Genomic DNA, 21059 nt, shown 5'->3' with positions numbered 1-21059 from the left:
ACTGAGGTTTTATGAGTGCCTGCAATTTTTATGGTTATTGGTCTCGAGGCTCCCATTTTCCTTGTTAAGTGGAGAGTCCACAGATAAAAAATTTACTGTTACAACCAACCTCTTGGGATACATGCCCTTCGACCTCTCTTGTTCATCAAGCAAGATGAAAAGAGCTGATCAAAACTCTCAAAATTACCAACTTCCATCTAGCACAGGAAATACTTGTCACGCCAGACGTGTGTGTGTGTTTTTGATTACATAGCCAGATCTCCATTCACTTGTCCTCCTTACCGGCAACTGCTGACCCACACTTCTACACTGGATTCCCAAGTCGTTCTGGCACTTGACATAAGCGCAGACCACTGGGGCTCAGATCACAAGCAGCAACACTCCTGCAGAACGGCAGTTCCTACAAACATTTGAATGCCTTTTGGTTCAGATTCAAGTCTAATTGGTGATAGTGTTTAAAAATTATAAACACCACCAAACTCCCAAGTGGCCAAGACTCCTCACCACCCATCCCACACTCCCAAACTCTGTCTCACTGCAGACTGATTGGCAAGAGAGGGGGTTGAGCTTGAAGGAAAATTTGCACTCATTATCTTCAGTTCCATCTGGCTTTATAGGCTGACAAAACAGACCTGGTAGTTAAAGGAAGTCACTCAGCAGCATGAAGAGGGAAGCAGAAGGCAGTGGTTTGGTGACGATATTGTCACCTCAGTCATGCAAGGGACTGCACAGCTCAACCTCAATTGTGCAGCACAGGAACCAACAAGGAAGACAAACTGCTCAGACTGATCTGCTGTTCCATACCCCCTTGACAAGCCCAGCCCACTTTCTGCCTCACAGCAAACCAGTCACAATTTTGACAAACAGCATGTCATCATGAGCTTTGCTAAATGACCTCGGCCCTCGGGCATATTCCTCACAAGGCCAAGATGCACAGGTGTTTCCAACAGATAGAAAATGTTTCATGTTCTGCAACACTTCAGAAAATGAAGTCACCTATGTGTGCATGCAACCTGATCTGGACAACATGTACAAGAGAGACACCTGACATTACTTCATCCATGCCAAACAACTGCTGAGCAAAAACCGTCTGCAAAATTCACCTAACCACCTACCATCGCCAAGTCTCCCACCAACATCCTGGGGGCCACCGCTGACTAGAAATTCAACCAGAACAGCCACATAAATATGTATGTGGCGATGTTTCAATGCACATGTGAGAAGTAAAGCCAATTGAAAGCATTTTTTCTCTCCACTTGCAAAGTTGCATCAACAACACACAAGAAGCCTGTGTGATTGGCACCTCATGCACTGTTCCAAACATTCACTTCCCCATCCCCATCACCCATGAATGCTGTAGTGCGTACTATCTCCAAAACACACTGCACTTATTTGCAAAGCCTTTTTCAAAGGTGATAAATGAAAATCCAAAAAACTGCAGATGCTGGAAATCAGAAGTAAAACAGAGAAAGTGTTGGAAACACCTGCCCCCTGACCCACTGAGTGCTTCCAGCATTTTGTTGTTATGGCCAATAAATACTGGCCTTGACAATGACACCAGCATGCTATGAGAAAAGCTGAAGAGAGTCAGTAACTCTCAGGTTAAACTATTTGGTCCTCAGGTGGACCCAGAAGAACAGAGAGCATTACTTTGAACAATGAGGGAGCTATATACATTGTTTTGGGCCAATATTTCAATCAAATATCACAGGAAAAATAGATTAGCTGGTCGTTTTCACATGGTTTGTGGGAGCTTGCTGTGCCTTAAGTTGACTGCCATGTTTTCTCCAACAATGACAATGTATTGAAAAGACATAATTGACTCTGAGGTACTCCAATACAACCAAAGACTGTCTCCACTTTTTATTGTGTAGAACCTAGTGTGCCAGCCGCAGATTATTATAAAAGAGGCTTCATAAAACACAATGTACTCAGGTGAGTACTAAAAGTGAAAAGGAACAACAAATCTACTGAGTGCTTTAAGTAAGGTTAAATCAAAATTTGTTACTGTGAAGTGAGTTCCAGTAATAAATAAACAGGTGGTACCCCTCCCTTTACCAGCTGGGCAGCATTTCGCTTTCTCTACTTCTTCCAGAATCTCTGGGCTTACAGAGCGAATAACAAGCAGGGTTGGAACCAGGGAGCTTCAGGGTGGATGTCAACAAAGGTTCAGAGTCTTGAACATTTTGGAATTTCCTGTTAGTTATCATATATGGCACTGCACCACAACATCCAGGAAGATTCCAGGTTCAAGCTCTGTCTTGTGCATGGTTTTTTTCATAATCAGCCAAGGTGTCTAGTTATCCTCAGCAAATCTCATCTGATCCAATACCTCTGGTTCTACCAATTCTTCTCCAATTCTGGCCTCTTGTTCATTCCCAAGTTTCATTGCTCCCCTCATTGGTGGCAAAGGTTCAGCCTCCAAGGTCCTAAAGCTCCGAAATCTTCCCAAATATCACTGCCTCCCTCTCTCCCTTCAGGTGGTCCTTAAATCCAACTGCTTTGTTCATACTTTTGCCCAACTAGCCTAAAATCTCAATACAATACGTTGCTTGCTATCTAATGTTTTGAGGAGGCTGAAGAGAGCTGGATTATGTGCACCTATATTTGCATCATTCTTCTAATGAGCTGCATCTGTGTTTGGTACAGAAACTGCTCTGCGGTGGACACGAAGGCTCTACAACGGGTAGTAGTCAAAACTGCCCAACACATCTCCAGCACCAGCCTACCCCCATCAAGGACATATATACAGAAAGGTGCCGGAAAAGGGCAGTAACATCATGAAGGATCCCACCCACCCTGCTCGTGGACTGCTTGTTCCACTCCCATCAGGGAGGAGACTACGTAGCATCCACACCAGGACCACCAGGCTCAAAAACAGTTACTTTCCCCAACCAGTGAGGCTGACCAATATCTCCACCCAGTAACCCACTCTATCACACCACCCCCACTACCTTATCATTTCCTGTCAGTACCTTGTGTACAGACACTCCTGTGCCTAGTGTCACTTTATGAACATACAATCTATGTATACAAGTTATCTTTTGCATTTATACTTATTGTGATATTTTTATTGTGGTGTTCTTTATCTTACTGTCTTTTCTGTGCTGCATCAGACCCAGAAAAGCAATTATTTCATTCTCCTTTCACTTGTGTACTGGAAATGACATTAAATTATCTTGAATTTGAATCTATCTGTCAATGCTTCTGAAGCATTTTTGGATAATTAGGGTTAAAATGGAGGTATGGAAATGCAAGGAGTTGTGGCCTTTGGGTATAAAGTTAATGAATAACGTTCCTTCTTACTGTTTAGTGATTCCCTGCTGGTAATACTATTTTTTCTCAAATTATATCAAAGCTTGTGGAAGGAAAGCAGCTGCAACATGCTTAAGGTTTGTCCCCATGTTCACTGGCAAAACTGGACAAAATAAAAAGCATCTTCAAGAATACAGTAACACTTAAGCACTTACACAAAACCCCTCACAAAAAGGATCACCCCAAGGTGCATTACAAGAGTTTTAATCTAACATTTGATAATGAATCACAATAGAAAAACTCAAATACACCGGTAGATTTAAGCATCTTCTTAAAGGAAGAGAGAGTGAAATAGAAAGATTGAGGAAGAGAATTCCAGAGCTCAGTGCCCAGTGCCCAAATCACTGAAGGCAAGGCTGTCAGTGGCAAAGAAAACCGGAGATTGTGCAAGAGACCAGATCTGAAAATGTCCACAGATTGAAGCGACCTATAGATTTGGAAGAGGTTGCAGAAATTTTGGGTTGGTGGGTAGAGCAAGATCACAGAGAAACATGAAAATTGAGTCAAATAAGTTATATGCTTTTTTGAAAGTTTATTTCATGGCATGGCCTATCTAATTTGAAAACCTCACACACAATGAGCCGGATGAGATTTTGTGGAACCCATACACTATCAAGAATGATCACCTACCAAAGAAGGGGCAGGAATTTGGAGAAAGTTGGCCTGACAAAACAGACAGCACATTCTAGTGTTTCAGTTTGCAGAGCTTTGAAATCTACATTTTAAAGAAGGGTTAAAACATAGATTAAAGCAGCCATGCCCTTCACTGACCTAGTCAAGGGTCTTGCGCCACTTTAAAGAAATTAGTTCTGTTGGTTTGTCACTGCTATGGTAACCATTTCCCCCTTATCTAAACCAACAGTCATTCTGATCCTCTATTGTGCAAACTGCTCTTCTAGAATTCTTAAATCGCAAGAACAAATTTCCTAGCTGTTACAGACTTCCCATTAAAGGTACTTGTGCCAACACCTATAACCTTTGTTATTTCTTTCTAGCAGTTTGAAATATATTTTGAAAGCGAGTCACTAAAATTACTTCAACTCCATGACCAGACTAAACAATACATCATATTCAAAGCTCAAGTGCTAACTTTGATCTCCATTGGAAGTATCTAATAATTCTTGCATACAAACTCAAGACTATATTACTTTAAAGCAGAAAACATGCTGCGGTATGAAATGCTGAACCATGATTACTTTCAGAACCCAAACCAAACTATCTATCAACGCATCGAGGCTTAACGGACTAACTGAGAACCGCTGGAGCTTGTCAGAACAGAAGGATGACTGGTCCCCTGATCCTTCAGTCACCTGGAGCCTCAATCTTCTCTCTCTCTCAATTTCATCACTTAGCTAGATGTGACCAGGTGAGGCGGGATGGAGTAAGAAGCTGGGAGGTGATAGGTGGAAGAGTTAAAGTGCCGAAAAAGAAGGAGTCTAATAGGAGAGGACAGTGGACCATGGAAGAAAGGGAAGGAGGATGGGAACCAAAGGGAGGTGATAAGCAGGTGGAAGCAGAGAAGGAGTGAGAGGGGAGTCGGAATGGGGAATGGTCAAAGAGAGAAGGGGTGAGGAGGCCTAATTACTGGAAGTTAGAAAAATCAATGTTCATTCCCCTCCACAGATGCTGCCTGACTTGCTGAGCTCCTCCAGCATTTTGTGTGTTACTCAACAGTTAGTTGCATCTTGTGGAGAGCAGGATGTTTTTTTAGCATCAAATTTATTACAGGTGTTGAGTCGGCAGAAATGGCAAAGGAGCCATTGTCCTTAAAACTAAGTTTGAGCAAGTTTTTAAAAGAAGGATTTGCAGCTTGAAAGCACCTGTCACATCCCTTCCAGGTCTTCCCAAGATTGCCCCTCGACACCAATACTACAACACTCCTGCAGCACTGATTCTCCCAATACTGTGTCCCTCCCAAAAGCATAGCAAGCCATCACCACTACCCCTCCTGCAAGAAAAATGGCAAAGACCAAGCTCTCCTAACTGGCTATGTGATAATAATCTAATACTAGCAGAATCCCTGAGGTACTGCCCTGTAACTTGTTGAAATAGTGACTACTTCAGAGACCCACCTGGAAAGACAACTCTTTCAGTGTTGCATTCCCTGAACAAGGTAGTGGGAGTAGCAAGTATCTCGAGAGGGATGTGGACCCAGGGTAAAGGTTCCACTCACTGTACCACGCTGACACCAGGCTCGATGCAGCTGCAGGGCTCCAAAGTACAGATACAAATGGGAAGATGTTTGGGCTTCCTGAGCTCCACTCTCAATTCATCACTGTTGTATTAAGGCAAGTACGGAAACTGGCAACTATTCAGAGGGACATTTCTCAGTGTGTGCAAAATCCTGACACCTTGTGGCACAGACTAAGGCACATGAGATCACAGACTATTTTTATCTGCTCAGCCAGGTATCTGAAACAACACTGGAACCTACATCTTGTGTTTAACAGGCTCCTTTTTATTGAGAGTCTGGGAATGGGAGTATTCCAGATGGTTCAGTTACCTGGTTGACTGAAAGCAAAAGACCTTATGTCTCTCTATTCAGTGGAAATGATTATCTCCGATTTTCAAATGCTGGGTATCAGTAGTAGAGCTGACTGCCTCCTGCACTGATCCAATTAAACACTGTGCTGGACTGTCTGTCCTTGTCTAGGGTTCAAGCAGACGTTGTTTATTGATGAAATCCACCACTGAGATCAGATGGGAAATTCTTGGAATTTTAAAGAATGCTCTGAAGTGATGATTATTGGCGAGGAATATCAAAAATTGCTTTCATAGTGTAGCATTTAGCACATCCCTTTACAATGCCAGTGATCGCCATTTGGAGTTCAATTCCTGACGCTGCCTGAAAGGAGTTTGTACGACAACGTGGGTTTCCTCCAGATGCTCAGGTTTCCTCCCACATTCCAAAGCTGTACAGGTTAGGGTTTGTAAGTTGTGGACAAGCTATGCTGGCACCAAAAGCATGGCGACACATGCAGGCGACCCAGCGCAATCCTCACTGATTTGATTTGACACAAACGACACATTTCACTTTATGTTTTGATGTACGTGTGACAACTAAAGCTAATCTTTAAGGTCTTTAATCTTGAACTGGGAGTGATTGGCAGGTGGAGGCATGGAAGACTGGGAGAGCAGATAATCCCTAAGATAAGCAGCTTGAGCCCAAGTGGTTTCAAGTGCCCACACTGCCCAAACTCTGCTAGTCAGTTTCGCACTCAAGGTGAGCAGGCAGTAACAAACGGTCAACTGAACTTCCATCATTGGAGGTGCCAATGGCAAAAACGGGGGCTTCTCGGAGATTTCTCTGTGCAAAATCTGCAGACAAATTCCTGCTCCCCCTGGCACTACAAGGAAAACAACCATTCTTGAACATGCTATCATCTAGCTCTGATAGGTAACTCAGAATGACTTCTCTATTCAGGTCAGAGTTAAAATTGCATTAAAGACTTGATTACAGATGGTTCAGCAACCTGGCTTACCAAAAACAAAAGATTTTATATCCCTCTGTTCTGTGAAGATGGTTCTTGGCAACATTCAAATGCCTAGTATAAGCACTGGTTGCAGATTTGAAGAAGGATGCAGTCAGCTTCAGATCGTACTTTTGCTGCCGGCTACACGGTTTGTTAAAATCAAGATCAGCATGAAACTGGTGGGTGGTGCTAAAATCATCAATTGGAAGCTGACCCTAATTCATTTAGCCCAGGAAAGTGCCCAGCTCAGTCCGAGCTCTCTCACACAAACCCTGCAAATAACCACAAGCATCCTTGAGCTTGGATAAAGACAAATATATGGAAAGGTTTGCAGCCAACCAGTCCAATGAAATCTGCTACAAGGAAGCTAGTGGCAAAATAGTATCAGGCTCATTCCAATGCCTCTCAGAGTCAAATTGCCAGATTTTGTTTGAACTAATGTTTCTCATAGATGGATGACAGCTTGCATTTAAATACTAAATAATACCAATTGGAAAAGTGTTGGCTTCCTTGTCTAGGCATGCACAGGAAAAACAAGTCTTTTACGAGAATTAACTAAACTCAGGGATCACCACAAGGCTAGAACGAAGAGGAAATTACAGACAGGGAAGGGCAGGACCCTTGGGGGAATTGAACACATGGGTTAGAATTTTTAAATGAACTGGGAATCAGTGCAAGCCATCAAGCACAGAAGTGATGAGTGAACAGAATTTAGTAAGAGTGAGGACCTCAAGTAAGTGGAGAGCAGAACCAAGGGCACTATTACCAAATATTACTGAAAGCGTGGTCATCCAGAAGACCTTGGTTGAAATAAACCATTCCTGTTGGTTAACACTACTACGTTCTAGGGCCTGGCTGCATACAGGAAAATGCTTGCTGTAATAAACAGCTGCAGGCTACATCTCAGTGAAAATGGCTGATAATAAACATCTTACTAAGTTCACTACCTATAATCTATAAACTATCAAGATCTTTCTTCAACATTTATCTTAGTGATCTTTTCACATCACCACATGAATAATTCAACTAGTACCAAGCACACTTCTGGAAGCCTTCCAAGTGGGCAGGTTTCCTGTCAGAGCCTACTTAACCATGGCTGGAAGTGGAACCATGTCTAAACCACAATAGCAGCTAATATAGACTGGCTAACTCAGTTCACAACAGAAATGGGACCCAGGCCCTCACTGCTCTGTATGACAGCCGCTTTCTACTTCCTGCATCCTGAGAAGCCTTATTATGAGACTTGTAATGTCAGAAAGCTTTGTCTGAGAACTTCCTTGGGGTGATCCCTAAGCCTTGGTACTTGGTACTGTAAGAAGTTTGTATGTCCTCCCCGTGGAATGCATGGGTTCCCTCTTAGTGCTCTGGTTTCCTTCCAGTCCAAAGACGTACTGGTTGGTAGGTTAACTGGTTATTGTAAGTTGTCCCATGATTAGTCTAGGGTTGAATCGGTGGGTTGCTGGTAGTGCGGCTCAAAGGACCAGAAGGGCCTGTTCCTTAATTCCACATTGTATCTCTAAATAAATAGAGTAATCCCATTTCTACATTTAATTTTTCCCTGTAACCCATTCTCATCACAGGAAGAAGACGAAGAGCTTAATGACATGATGTCAAGACAACAACTTTTCCCTCCATATCAACTAAAACAAAAGAGCTGAGATCGTTAACTTCAGAAAGGTGGGCAGTGTGCATGCTCCAGTTTACATCAACGGTTTTGAGGCTTTCAGGGTTAAGAGCTTCACTTTCTGGGTGTGAACATCACTAATAGCCTGTTCTGCTCCAACTACATTTAAGTCATGGCCCAGGAAACTCACCAACACCTCTACTTCCTCAGGAGGCTAAAGAAACTTGTCATGTCCCTGTCGACTCTTACAATTTTTATTGATCTTTCAATTTTTATTGAAAGTATTCTGTCTTCTCCCCCTCCCCATACCACCAGGCTCAAGGACAGCTCTATACCACTGTTAACACACTCTTGAACAGACCTCTTCATAATTCAAATTTCTTTAATGTCATTTCCATTATGCTGGATCCAAAATAAGCACAAAAGAAACAGTAAGACAAAGAACACAATAATTTAAAAAATTCAATAAATATAAATGCATAAGATAGCTTATAAACATAGATTGATTGTATGTCCATAAAGTGATGCTAGGCACAGGAGAATCTGAACCAAAGGTGACTGATAAAGTAGGAGGTGGAGGGTATGGCGATATTGATCAGCCTTGCCACTGGTTTTGAGTCTGGTAGTCCTGGCACGGATGCTACATAGCCTCCTCCCTGATGGGAATGGGACAAACAGATGTACCTTTGTAAGATGGACTCGACTTCAAAATCTACCTCATTATGACCTTGCACTTTATTGTTTACCTGCACTGTAGTTTTTCAGTACCTTTTATATTTTATTCTGCATTCTTGTTGTTTTTCCTTATTCTAGCTCTGTGTACTGTGTAATGCTTTGATCTGTAGAAGGCATACAGTAGAACAGTAGGCAAGACAAGCTCTTCACTGTATCTTGGTACATGTGACAATAATAAACCAATATATTCCCATCAACTCCCATTGGCCAGAACCTACCATCCATCTCTATGCTCTTTTCCAACATTTACCTACTTGTAATTAAACTACCAGCATGCATGTTGCTGGAAGGTGGAAGGAAGCTAAAGCACCCATGCTGTCACAGGGAGAACATACAAGTCTGAAGGTCAGGATTGAACCTGTATCCCTGGTGCTGTTAGACAGCAGTTCTACTGGCTCCTCACATCAAGTTATGGCTTGGCTGTATGGATTTGAACATATGGCAAGATTTATTGTGAGGGAATGTAGAGGTCAACAGTTTCACAGGGGTGGCTGAAACTACAGCTTCAAATGGAAGTAAGTGCTATCCATATTTGATGCTAAGTTATGAAAAGGTGCAAAAGAATTTGAGTTACAGGTGGAGCCTAGGGTCTGGGAGATCTAAAGATCAGCTAAAATGCAAAAAAGCCATGATTTTTTTCCTGCAATGTGGTGAACACGTACCATTACAGGTGGCATCAATTCTCATTGCTATTTTTGTTGAGAAAGCATCAATTCATCTCTCACCAGCTGTCTCCTGCTTTCCGTTTAGTAAATAAAGAATAAGCTAACCAAGTAACAGGAGGTTTTTTGAGGGTTTAATGTATGTTTATGTTGGCTCAAATGATGGACATTTATGCTTTCATGCTGACTTCCTCCTTCAGTTTAGACAACATGTGATAGATGATCAACTTGAGAAGGAAAAAAAAATCAGCACCTTTCATAACACAGTATTACAAGTGTACTAGAAGCAAAAACAACTTTGTGGTTCACTGACTGCTCAGACTAATTACATATGTTCAGATCCCAGCACTGTAGCTGAAGATCTTAAACTGAGTTCATAAACTAAATCTAGAAAAGAAGCTTGTATCCGTTATGGCAACCATTAAACTATTAGATCATCATTAAGTGGCACTGGTTCAGTAATATCCTTCACGGTCTGGCCTACATGCATCTCCACAGCCATGTGGTTGATAATTAACAGTCAAGCAATTCAAAGGCAAACCAAAATTGGCAATAAATGCTGTCCTTGCCAGCAACGAACACATGCTGTAAATGAATTTTAAAAGAAACGTAGATAAAATATTACTTTCCTAGAACAGTGCTCAGGGCGTGAATTCCAGTATCTAAACTGGTGTTACTGTGCCAGAGGGAATCCACAAAGCACCTGGGAAGGGAGATTAGAAAAAGGCAAATACCAACATTTTCCTGCTTCTCTCTGTTAACAAATACAATCTGTTGAAAGGGCTGACACCACTAGGCCCAGTGAAGCAGGGTCCTCACAAAGGTCACTGATAAAAACCCCAGAAAGCAAGGAGGAGAGATTCATGGAAAGGGCACAAACATAAAACCCCAGTGCTGCTGGAGCAGGCTCAGCTCTGATACTATTTTACCTGCCATTGTCCTCAGTAAGGAAATAAAAGATGTACAAAATATGCACCAGTTCACTTGCAGCTGTTGGTGACAAAGGTCAGACTGAGAGAAGAAAAAAAATAAATCAGAGAAAGTAATGGTAGATGAGGGCATTCATCTGTTGTGTTTGTGTTGGCTAAAGAAAAGTCATTTGAGCTAAACAAAATATCAACTTCACGGCCCTCAGCCATGTGTAATTAGTGCTTAAATGTCAAGAAAGGGGAAGACGGGAGGGAGGGAGAGGTAAAGGGAGAGGGGTGTTGAGGCAGAGAGAGGGTGATGAACCTGAGTGGGTTTGGGGGGAGGGGTGACAGAGGAGTGGGGAGGGAGGAAGGAGGGATGTGGAAGGGGGAGGGAGGGATGTGGAAGGGGGAGGGGTGGGTGTGGGGGAAGAGAGGGGCATGGGGGAGAGAGAGGCTTTAGGGGGAGAAAGGGGCATGGAGAGAGAGGGGCAAGTTGTTGGGGAAGAGAAGGTTGCAGGGCAGGGAAGGGCATGGAGGGAGAAGGGGTGTTGGGGAGACGGGGGAAGGAGGGGTGTGGGGTGAGAGATGGGGGAGGAGAGATTGGGTGTGGGGGGGAGAAGATTGTAGGGAAGGGAGGGGTGTGGGTGAGAGAAGGGTGTGTGAAGAGGGGGGTGTGGGGGGAGAGGTGGTGTGAGAGGAAGAAGAGGGGTTAGTAGGGTGTGAGGGTGACAGAATGAGGGAAGTGATGGAAAGGTGGGTGTGAGGGAAGGGTGAGGGGCAGTCTAACGGACTGGGGGTGAGGCAGTGTGAGGGAGGTGATGTGAGCTCTCCAAAGTCAGGATAGAATGCACATTGTACAGACTTGAACAGAGTGTGCCATCCACTGAAACACAGCAGGGTGCAGATTACCAGTACTCTGGAGTCGCTGCATGTTGGAACTGGCACTATCGATGAAGAAAAGATAGCCAAAGAGACATAACTGGTGAGAAAATCAAACCCTAGCATTGACATTCAGGACTACAACTGAAGACTATCACCAGCTGATGTATCAACAAGTTACAGGCAGCCTTCTTCAGATCTGCAGATATTTCTTGCAATAGTTATATGCAGTGATATTATGACAACATCTCTCATTTTTCAAATAGTCATAGTCCATAAAGTAGTGAGAGTTTTTTTTAATTAAAAAGTTGCACTAAAAGTTATCTGTGTTTGTTAAAGAAGATCGGTCATGGTATAATTGCTTTTACTGCTCAAGCCAAATGCCAAAGTAGGGTGATCACATTCATGCAAAGTAGAATAACGCGTGAAGCTGCAGCAAGCTGCCCACTGCCATGTAAAGCAGCATGCATGGAGGCACTGGCTGAGGAAGGGAGACTTTGGCCAAACCCCAGCTGCAAATATTGGTCGTAGATATAGGCCCTTCAGCGCAACAAGTCCATGCGGACCATGCTGGTGGAAAAAGGGAAAAACAAAGATACATTGGCTATGGATGGAGTGGAGCGAGGATTTACCATAATGATACATGTATATTAAATGTTAAAGTACAAGGAGAAATTACAAAGGAGTGGCTTTTATTCTCTGGAATTTAAATTAGATGACATGACAATTTGAATTAAGTTTTCGAACGATTAAAGCAAACAGATAGGGTGGATGAGAGGAACTATTTACCCACTAGGTCAGAAAGTCTGCAGGAAGAGTCTAACACTGACAGCTAGCATTCTGGGAGTGAAGTTAGTGAAACACTTGAACGTATAGAAAATTGTAACTCCCTCCCACAAAACGGCAATAGGTGCCAAGTCAATTGTTACTTTTAAATCTGAGGTTAGTTATCAAAAGCTCATCAACAATGCTGAGGGAAAGAAGGTATATAGACTTAGAGCACAGATCAGCCATGGTCACTAAATAAGCTTGGGGTGGCTAAATTACTTCATTTTGTTCACATAAGAATGAATGGGACTGATAGGGAATCCTTTTAGGAATAGACATGAATGCAGTTGAAAGTTCAATGATACACATTCCACAACTTAGTTGAAGTAACTAAACTGTTGAGTACATACATCTACTGATGCCTCTGGACACATCTTCAGTGATGTTCCTGGAATCATCGGGTGTTTCGGGTCTTTCAACATCATACACCCTCCTCCACCTATTGCCCTCAACAAACTATCGCCGGGGTTATTCAAAAAAACCCAGGATAGATGGACGAGATAAATCAGATTTCCCCTAATGTCTGAAACAGTTATTGGCGGTACAGTACCACGCAAAAGTCCTAGGCACATGTAAAAAAATCCATAAAGCAAAGAAGTTTTCAAGAATAATGAATGGAAAAGTTTTTAAATATCAAAAAGATCATAATAAAGAGCAGTAAACAGTAAAAAACTAAATTAATCAATATTCGGCGTGACTGCCTTTTCCTTTAAAGCTGCATCAATTCTCTTAAGTATACTGGTGTGCAATTTATAAGATCGGTTGGTAGGTTGTTCCTACAGATTTTGGTTGCCTTGCTTGCTTCTGTCTCGCCAGGTAATCCCAGACAATCTTGATGATGTTGTGATCAAGACTCTGTGGAAGCTACACCATCTAAAGCCATATGGAAAATCTAAGGTGCCTAAGACTTTGGCATAGTACTATACTTTCGGGCACAAGTTTATATCGCAGTCCTTAGCATCATGACCAGAACACTCAGTCTGGCCATTTTCCACCAGCAGCCATTACGGATTCCCTTGGATACAACCAGACATGCAAACGGGGTGGGGGGGGGGGGGGGAGAAGCTCTTCATTATTATTAATCTCATCTCAACGTAGGCATAAAATAAAGTAAGCATGCATTAATTGGGAAACTAATAAAGCAGGAAAAAAACAAAAGGATATGCTGAGTTCCTCTGGTATTTTGTGTGTGTTAAAAGGATGTGCTGATAGGGTGAGATGAAGGAGGGAAATAGAAGCCTTGTATTGAGCATAAATGCTGACATCAATGTGCTGTCAATGAAGGTCTGTATTGTTCAATTTATGCAATCTAATACACACCTGCACTGTTGTCTGTATAGCTCTGCCCAAGATCATATTGCCTATATGATGCTGTTCATCATTCAATGGTGTATCTGATGAATAAACATGACAGGAATACTTGTCTGTTTACGTCACAAGAGACGAGAGGAGACAGTATTAGAGGTTCAGCAATAGAAACCTTTAGGCAATGGATGCAGATTCTGCTTCCATATACAGTAAGCCGGATTTTGAATTAAAACAATAAATACTCAAAAGACTTAACTGGTAATACACTAGAAAAACATAAATGTGAAAACGTCAAATGATAAGCTGCAAGCAATGAAGGGGTGGGGGGGGGGGGGTCAGCATTTTCCTAACACAGTCAATGCCTGACTTTCCCCAGCATTTCATTAGCTTATTAAGTTCAAGCATTACCATTACTTCTGCTAAATAAACAGGATGTGAAATGAGTGCTGCAATGAGGTACTTTCAGAATGTGATCTCTCTCTTATGTACTTCAACATCCGCCAATATATTCAGCAGATGTCTTACCTGTTGTAAGGTTGCTGAGTGAAGGCCAGGAAGTGGGTTTGCACATTTCTGATTGTACACAAGCCCAATATTCCTCTTTAAAAACACAGAATTGTTGATTTGAGCTCCTTGCACAAAATGCCAATGCTTATGAATTTATAAATACTACTTTGTGTTCAGTTTCTGACCAGAACAAACCAGGGCAGAGATAAAAGTCATCTTGAGAGTCTGGTGGGGGAGGGGCAACACATAAATATAAAGATAATGCAGACAGGGAGAGAGCAGCAAAATGAGGTAGATATTTCCATAAGCAAAGGCAAATGGAAGCCTATTTTAATACTCATTCTTGTAGCCATCCAATAGACAGCAGAAATGGAAACCTCAACCTTCTACTCTTCTTGGCCATCCTTGTAAGAGACAACTGGTAATGGATTGCACTGATCAATGAAAGTCCAGCCACATTTCAACATTTATACCCAATTCCTCCTGTGTTTACATTATGACAGAGTAACTTTAGGCTTTTGATAAGATTTTTAAGTAATCCTATTCTTTCTGGTATAGTAAATGAATACATATCCAATGTTGTTAACATCCTACAGTGACTAAAGCATTCCTAAGCTTGATTCATGGTCTGTGCTTGGTTAGTTAATCATAACAGATGGCAGTTCAAGTGAAACATTAACGTTTGTTTTTATGAGCAACCAGGGAGTGAGGGTTGGGGGAAGAGAGTTGAAGGTAAAGATTTTTATTTCTGCTAACCATTGCCTCATGTTTAGATGTCTGCATGAAGAAACTTTAAAAAGAAAGGCTTGCATTTGTGCAGTAACTTTCCATCGTGCTTTCACATGAAGGGTGGTCAAAGTTGCAATGCAGGAAATGCAGCAGCCAATTTGTGTACAGCAAGCTCCTACAACAGCAATATGATAACAACTAATGTTGGTTGAGTAATAAATGATGGCCATTGACATAAACATTGGGGATAACTCCTATTTCCAACTTGGTATCATTGGGACCTTTCATGTCCACTTGAGAAAGCAAATGGAGCTTCAGTTCAACATTTCATTCAAAGAAAGCAACTCTGACAGTGTAGCACTCCCACAAGTGGCACATAAAAATTCACCTAAGATTTTCTGCTCAAGTTTTTGGGAGTGGGAATTGAACTCACAAGCTTTCAAATCCAAGGTAACTGTGCTGTCTACTGAGGCAGGATGGCATTATGGAAAAGAGTTTTATTCTCTACATATTTGTGCTAAATTGCAAACACCAGTGTTAATAATAGGGTTCCAATTTTCAATACCCAGGCGTACATTAGAATGTAGTCTGTAGGGTGTGATGTTAGCAAAAGGAAGAATAGATAAGAGCAAAGAATTAGAAAGTGATAATAAAGAGCAAGTCTTCATCCCATTCCCCTCCACAAATATGCTGGAATTGTCCTTTCCTTCTCTAAAAAATAGTAATTACGCAGCATTAGTGAACACAGAAAAAGAAAACCTTAAGTGTGTAAGTAATATTACCACCAACTCAGTACAAGCTACAAGCTGCTCAGCAAAACACAGTGACTAGGTACTATTCACCACTGCATGTATATACAGCCACCCTAGTTTTAACCAATGCCAGCCTTAGACAAGAATACAAGATACTGATTAAATATTTACACGAGGCGGCTTTCCTAAGGATCATTTAATTCAAATCTTGTAACAAAAACTGGCAAATGCTTCCACATCCTTAGTACTAAACAGAGAAGAAATTATAATGTTCCATTTGTGGAAAAAATATTTTACCAATCTCCCTTCTGTTTAAAACCATCTTTCAAAGAAAAATGCCAGTGAACCACAAAACCACCCAGTTTGAAATTCAACCTTTTATTCTGTTTCCTGTCCCCGCCCACCAGCCACATCCGCAGTCTATCATATTTGTAACAATTCATATCTTAACTGTCTCTCTCTTGTTCTGTGCACTTATAAAAGCAATAATTTTATTGAGTTGTACACTGGTTTTTATAGTACACTTCACTGAAGTGGGTGAAAACCACACCCATGATACTTACACTGACTAGTCATGGATCCAGATTAAGAATTCTTGAGACCATGGATATAGGAAGGTGAGGTGGGGGGGGGGGGGGGGAGGGAAGACAGCCTCTCCCTCCAAATGAACTGAAAGTACATTAAGGATTTGCACAAACACAAGAAATTCTACAGATGCTGTAAATATTGTGCAATACACACAAAATGCTGGAGAAACTCAGCAGCATTTATGGAAGGGAATCAACAATTGACATTTCAGGCTGAGACCTTTCATCAGGACCTCGACATTTTGGGCTGAGACCCTTCATCAGGAAGTTTCTCAAGCATTTAGTGTGTATTGCTCAAGTATTTGGACATCTGCCTGTAATGTGTATTTGTTTCATGTACCCCTCTAAAAATCCTGTGTACAGCTTCTGCTTAAGGCTTTTGACAGTAAGAAACAATACTTCTTCTACACTCTGATCCTCATTCCCCACCCTCGAACCATTAAAACACAGGCACTGCCATTCCTTTTAAATATTTTGAATGGCTGTTTGCAATGTTTTTGTTATGGTGAATTTTACAGGGCACAGAGCACAGAGACCCATATTTGTACAAAATCTTAGTGATAGCCTCATTGTTGACTCCGGTCTTGGGCCAAACAAGTCAAGGCATTCATTTGTCACTGCCAAAACCATTGCATAAACCACTGTAAGAATGGCTACTCAGTAATTATATATTTCACAATTCTACCTTGCTTGGTGATGAAATTGACTTCTTACTTAGATACAGTGGCATGGGTCCTAGTCACCGTCCAATGCCACTGTACCTGAGCAAGAACCTTATACCTGGTCTTCTGTATAAAATACCAGTTTGCAGCCAAAGCAATGCACAGTCACTACATTATAGCAAGGCTGAGATGGCATTGAGAAGATATAGAGAAAATCTATGGTGCTGAAGAATCTTAACTACACGGAAAGATAGGTTGACTTGATGTGGCTTGCTTTGATACAAATGAGGTGAAGGAGAAGTTTAACTGATACATTATGTTACAAGAGCCCTTGGACAAGGCAAATGGGTAGAAACTATTTCCATTGGTGAGATGTCACTAACTAGAGGGCATAGGCTTAAGTTAATAGGTTTGGAGGGAGTTAGGGAAAACATTTCTCCCCCAGAGGGTGATGAGGGTCTGGACCCCACTGAAAGAGTGGTGGAGGCAGAAACCCCTCCCTACATTTAAAAAGGGCTTAAAGGTGTACTTGAAGAGCTAGTGGCCAAGAGCTAAGAATTGAGACTATGGTTTATAAGTCAAGTAGGATGAAGATGATGGGCTGAAAAGCCTCATCAATGCTGCAATTTTCTGTAACTCCAGTGACTATCAGTAGCATGAAGCCCAAGCCCACCCCTGTGCTTGTTAAGCATGCAAACATGCATACACCTTCCAAAAGGAATCAGTGCTCAGGACGAAGAATGCTAGTGGATTTCTAGAACCCAATAGAAAATTCACGGACAAGTCTCATGTTGCTAATCAATCTGCCAGGACAGGCAGTAATGCTGAGGCTTTATAAGGCATTTGTCAGACCACACTTGGAGGGTTGTGAGCAGTTTTGTGCCCCTTATCTAAGAAAGGATGTGCTAGCACTGGAGAGGGTCAAGGGGAGGTTCATAAAAGGGTTAATATATGAGGAGCATTTGATGACTCTAGGCCTGTTTTCACTGGAGTTCAGATGAATGAGGGGAGATCTCATAGGAACCCACCAAATATTGAAAGGCCTATTTAGAGTGGGCACGAAGAGAATGTTTCCAATAGTGAGTAAGTCTAGGACTAGAGAGCGCAACCTCAGAATAGGAGGAGATCGCTTTAGAACAGAGATAAAGAGGATTTTTCTTTTGCCTGAGAGGGTGGCAAATCTGCTACAGATGGCTGTGGAAGCCAAATGATTGGGTAAATTTAAAGTGGAGGTTGATAGGTTCATGATTAGTAAAGTCTTCAAAGGTTACAGGGGGACGGTAGGAGAACTGGATTAAAAGAGAAAATAAATCAGCCATAATTGAATGGTGGAGCAGACTCGACAGGCTGAATGGCCCAATTCCCTTCTGATGTCTTATGGTCTTATGAGACCATAACTCCCCGTTATAATATTCCACACGGGTGTACTGTCATTATTTGCTCTGTGAGGTTTATAAAGAAAATTCCAACTCATCAATCTAATGCTTTCATGTACTGTATATGCTGAAGAATGTTCACAGCTCAGGAGAAAGCTTTAATCAGATATCACTCTGCTTCCTGTTCAGCACAGAAAGTTGGATTGTGCTGATCAAACTGAAGGATGTTAGAGCTGTAGAATGGAGTACAAGCGTTTATCGATCCAGTATCCACACTGTTCCTGTGACCTTCTGTACTGTGCTGCCATTCAGTTGAGTACTGACATCCAATGGGAGTGAAAATGCCTCACTGCCTCCCTCCCCAACTCATTCTATCTAAAACTAAAGGGGTTTCAGAGTCTTGTCGATAGAAAAATTATGTTCATTACATAATAATAAAGAAATATCAAAGAGCACTAACTTTCATTTATATAGCAACTCTAACATCCCAAGGTGCTTCACTAGAGTGTAATCAAACAATATTTGATAGACAGCTGTACAACCAGTTAACACAATCATGGCTGACCTATATTGACCTCAACAACTCTCCTGTGCCAGTTCCCCATTTCAATATCATAAGCTTGATGAGAGAAGTAGATTTTAAGGTGGTTGGGTGGGGGGTAGACTTCTAAAGAGAGAGTTGAAGACATATTTAGAGGAGGTAATTCCACATTGGGGCTTAGACTACTGAACAACAGGCTCCAATAGTGAGTTGTTGGAAATGGAAGGATACTCAAGAGGGGAGACTGCAGAGTTAAGGGGGAGGCACTGAGAGACAAGTAATGATTAAAAATAGTTTGATGATTATTCTTCACCTTATTGTTCATCAGAACCTTACAATGAGAAAATTAGTTATTTTAAAGTAACTATACCTCACAATAAATAAAGGACATTCCTGAACAAAGCACTCTGTCAATGTTAAAATAAGTTTGACAGGCTCACCATTTTCTGGGGTTTCTGTTGATGTTATGCTCATAAAGGGGCAAAACATTGAGAATTTATCTCTCCCGCCCCATGTCAATCCCAACTTTTCAGTGCACGCAATCATTATTCCACCGAGCATTTGCAGAGTTGTTACTTAAATCAACGTGCTGCATATTCTTCGATTAATTTCGTAACGTATTTTCTTTACCTATTACTGCGTTCGGATTTATTTTGCCTGCTTTGTGCGTTTTAAATTTTAACATGAAATTAAACTTTTCAAGACTTCAAGTGAACCCTTCATACGAAACCTCGTGCAAGTTAGTAACCTCCAAATTACAGACACCAAATTCAAGGCCCGTTTTCTTCCGACTTCAAAAAAAAGCAAAATTAGCAACACATAATATTCTATTTTAAATATATGTCAAAACACAGAATGTCCTTTTTAATTAAAATCACGGCCAGTAGCGTTTCGCTGTGTGGTCAGATTTAAGTAGAACGATGGGGTCAGTAGTAAACATACAAAACATAACACATTCATGTATGTGAGCATATGCTGCATATTCTGTATATGATCATATCTCAGCACTCAACAACCAAGCAGACTTTCGCCAGAACACAAGAAGTGAGTTCTTTTATCTTGTTTTACTTTTTGAAAATAGCATCGGGAAATGTCACAATCGCAATTATACTGACAAATAATCCAAAGAAAACTGGCGCCTTTTGGAGACCTTCCCGACAAACCGTTTCTTACACAGACAGGGGCTCTTCGCTAAATTACAGCACCTTCTACAGAATATACAGGGCAACGTTTAATGGCCAATATAACCTACCGGTTAATAGAATTAAGCATGTACCCAAGATTAAATTTACACTCAGTTGATAGAATCTCTTTTGATCGGTGAAGCCTACGGAGACAGCTCGTAATATGAAGGCGAATAAAGGAATTTCAAATAAACTTTCCAAGTTAACCACGCATTCACGGTATAACTCGAAACATTTCCCGAAAGGCAGGGCACGTTCCGCTAAATAGGGACCGTTAAAAGTCTGAAAAGGACAATTTCCCTCACAAGACTCGAAGCTGCCGGCATGTTTTCGGAAATAATCTCAAGGGCAGATGCACCTGCTCACCTTCAAGACGCGTAACAAGTTCTTGGATGGTGTTCCGTAGTGAGGGATCGGCCACGCGGTGCAGCAACTTATAGACGTTGTATACATTGGGCTGCACGCTCTCAAACCTCTGGATCTCGCTACGGATGGCCATGGAGTGGGTCAACTGTTTTTGATAACTCATCTTCTCCTGTGCAGTGTTACTCTGTGCGTTGTTTATGTCCCTGCGGGGGCACAGATCTCCCACGTACTGCTTCATCAAAACGCTCCAGCCCCAAGCCCCCACCAATAAAAATAAATAAAACGTTTGAATGAGAGTGACTTTTAAAAAAAAATCAAAAATAACAAGAAAATTCTGCTTCGCTCGCAACTCGTGCGGAGAGCACTTCCGCGACTCACAACCTGTGTCAGTTTCACTACCTGATCCTGACATTCAATGCACTGACGTCAGGCTGTCGGTTAGGTACAAAGTTTTGAAGAGTGCAACAAATCAGCAAACTTCAATTGCGCTCCAATAGTTAGAATCTCTGAACAGGGTCGGTTGTACATTATCCAAACAATTCCGTCAAAAAAATACAGCCCCAAAACGCATTAACAGCTTGCACAGTGTCGAAACAGCCGTGCGAGAGGGTTTGCGTTTT

General features: G+C 41.7%; 1 protein-coding gene across 1 annotated transcript in view; it reads right to left on the bottom strand.

Moving 5' to 3' along the window:
* LOC132384818 (arf-GAP with GTPase, ANK repeat and PH domain-containing protein 1-like) overlaps nt 1-20850 on the bottom strand; it is a 210046-nt gene extending 189196 nt beyond the window's left edge. The window contains exon 1 of the mRNA XM_059956372.1: nt 20440-20850. Coding sequence (XP_059812355.1) covers nt 20440-20677 — 238 coding nt within the window. The 5' untranslated portion in view covers nt 20678-20850. The remainder of the gene's footprint in view (nt 1-20439) is intronic.
* Nucleotides 20851-21059: the final 209 nt, after the last annotated feature.

Source organism: Hypanus sabinus, chromosome X1, assembly GCF_030144855.1.
Source record: "Hypanus sabinus isolate sHypSab1 chromosome X1, sHypSab1.hap1, whole genome shotgun sequence".
NCBI classification, from domain to species: domain Eukaryota; kingdom Metazoa; phylum Chordata; class Chondrichthyes; order Myliobatiformes; family Dasyatidae; genus Hypanus; species Hypanus sabinus.
The sequence above is the reverse complement of the archived record's forward strand: the minus strand, read 5'-3'. Positions and strand labels throughout refer to the sequence as shown.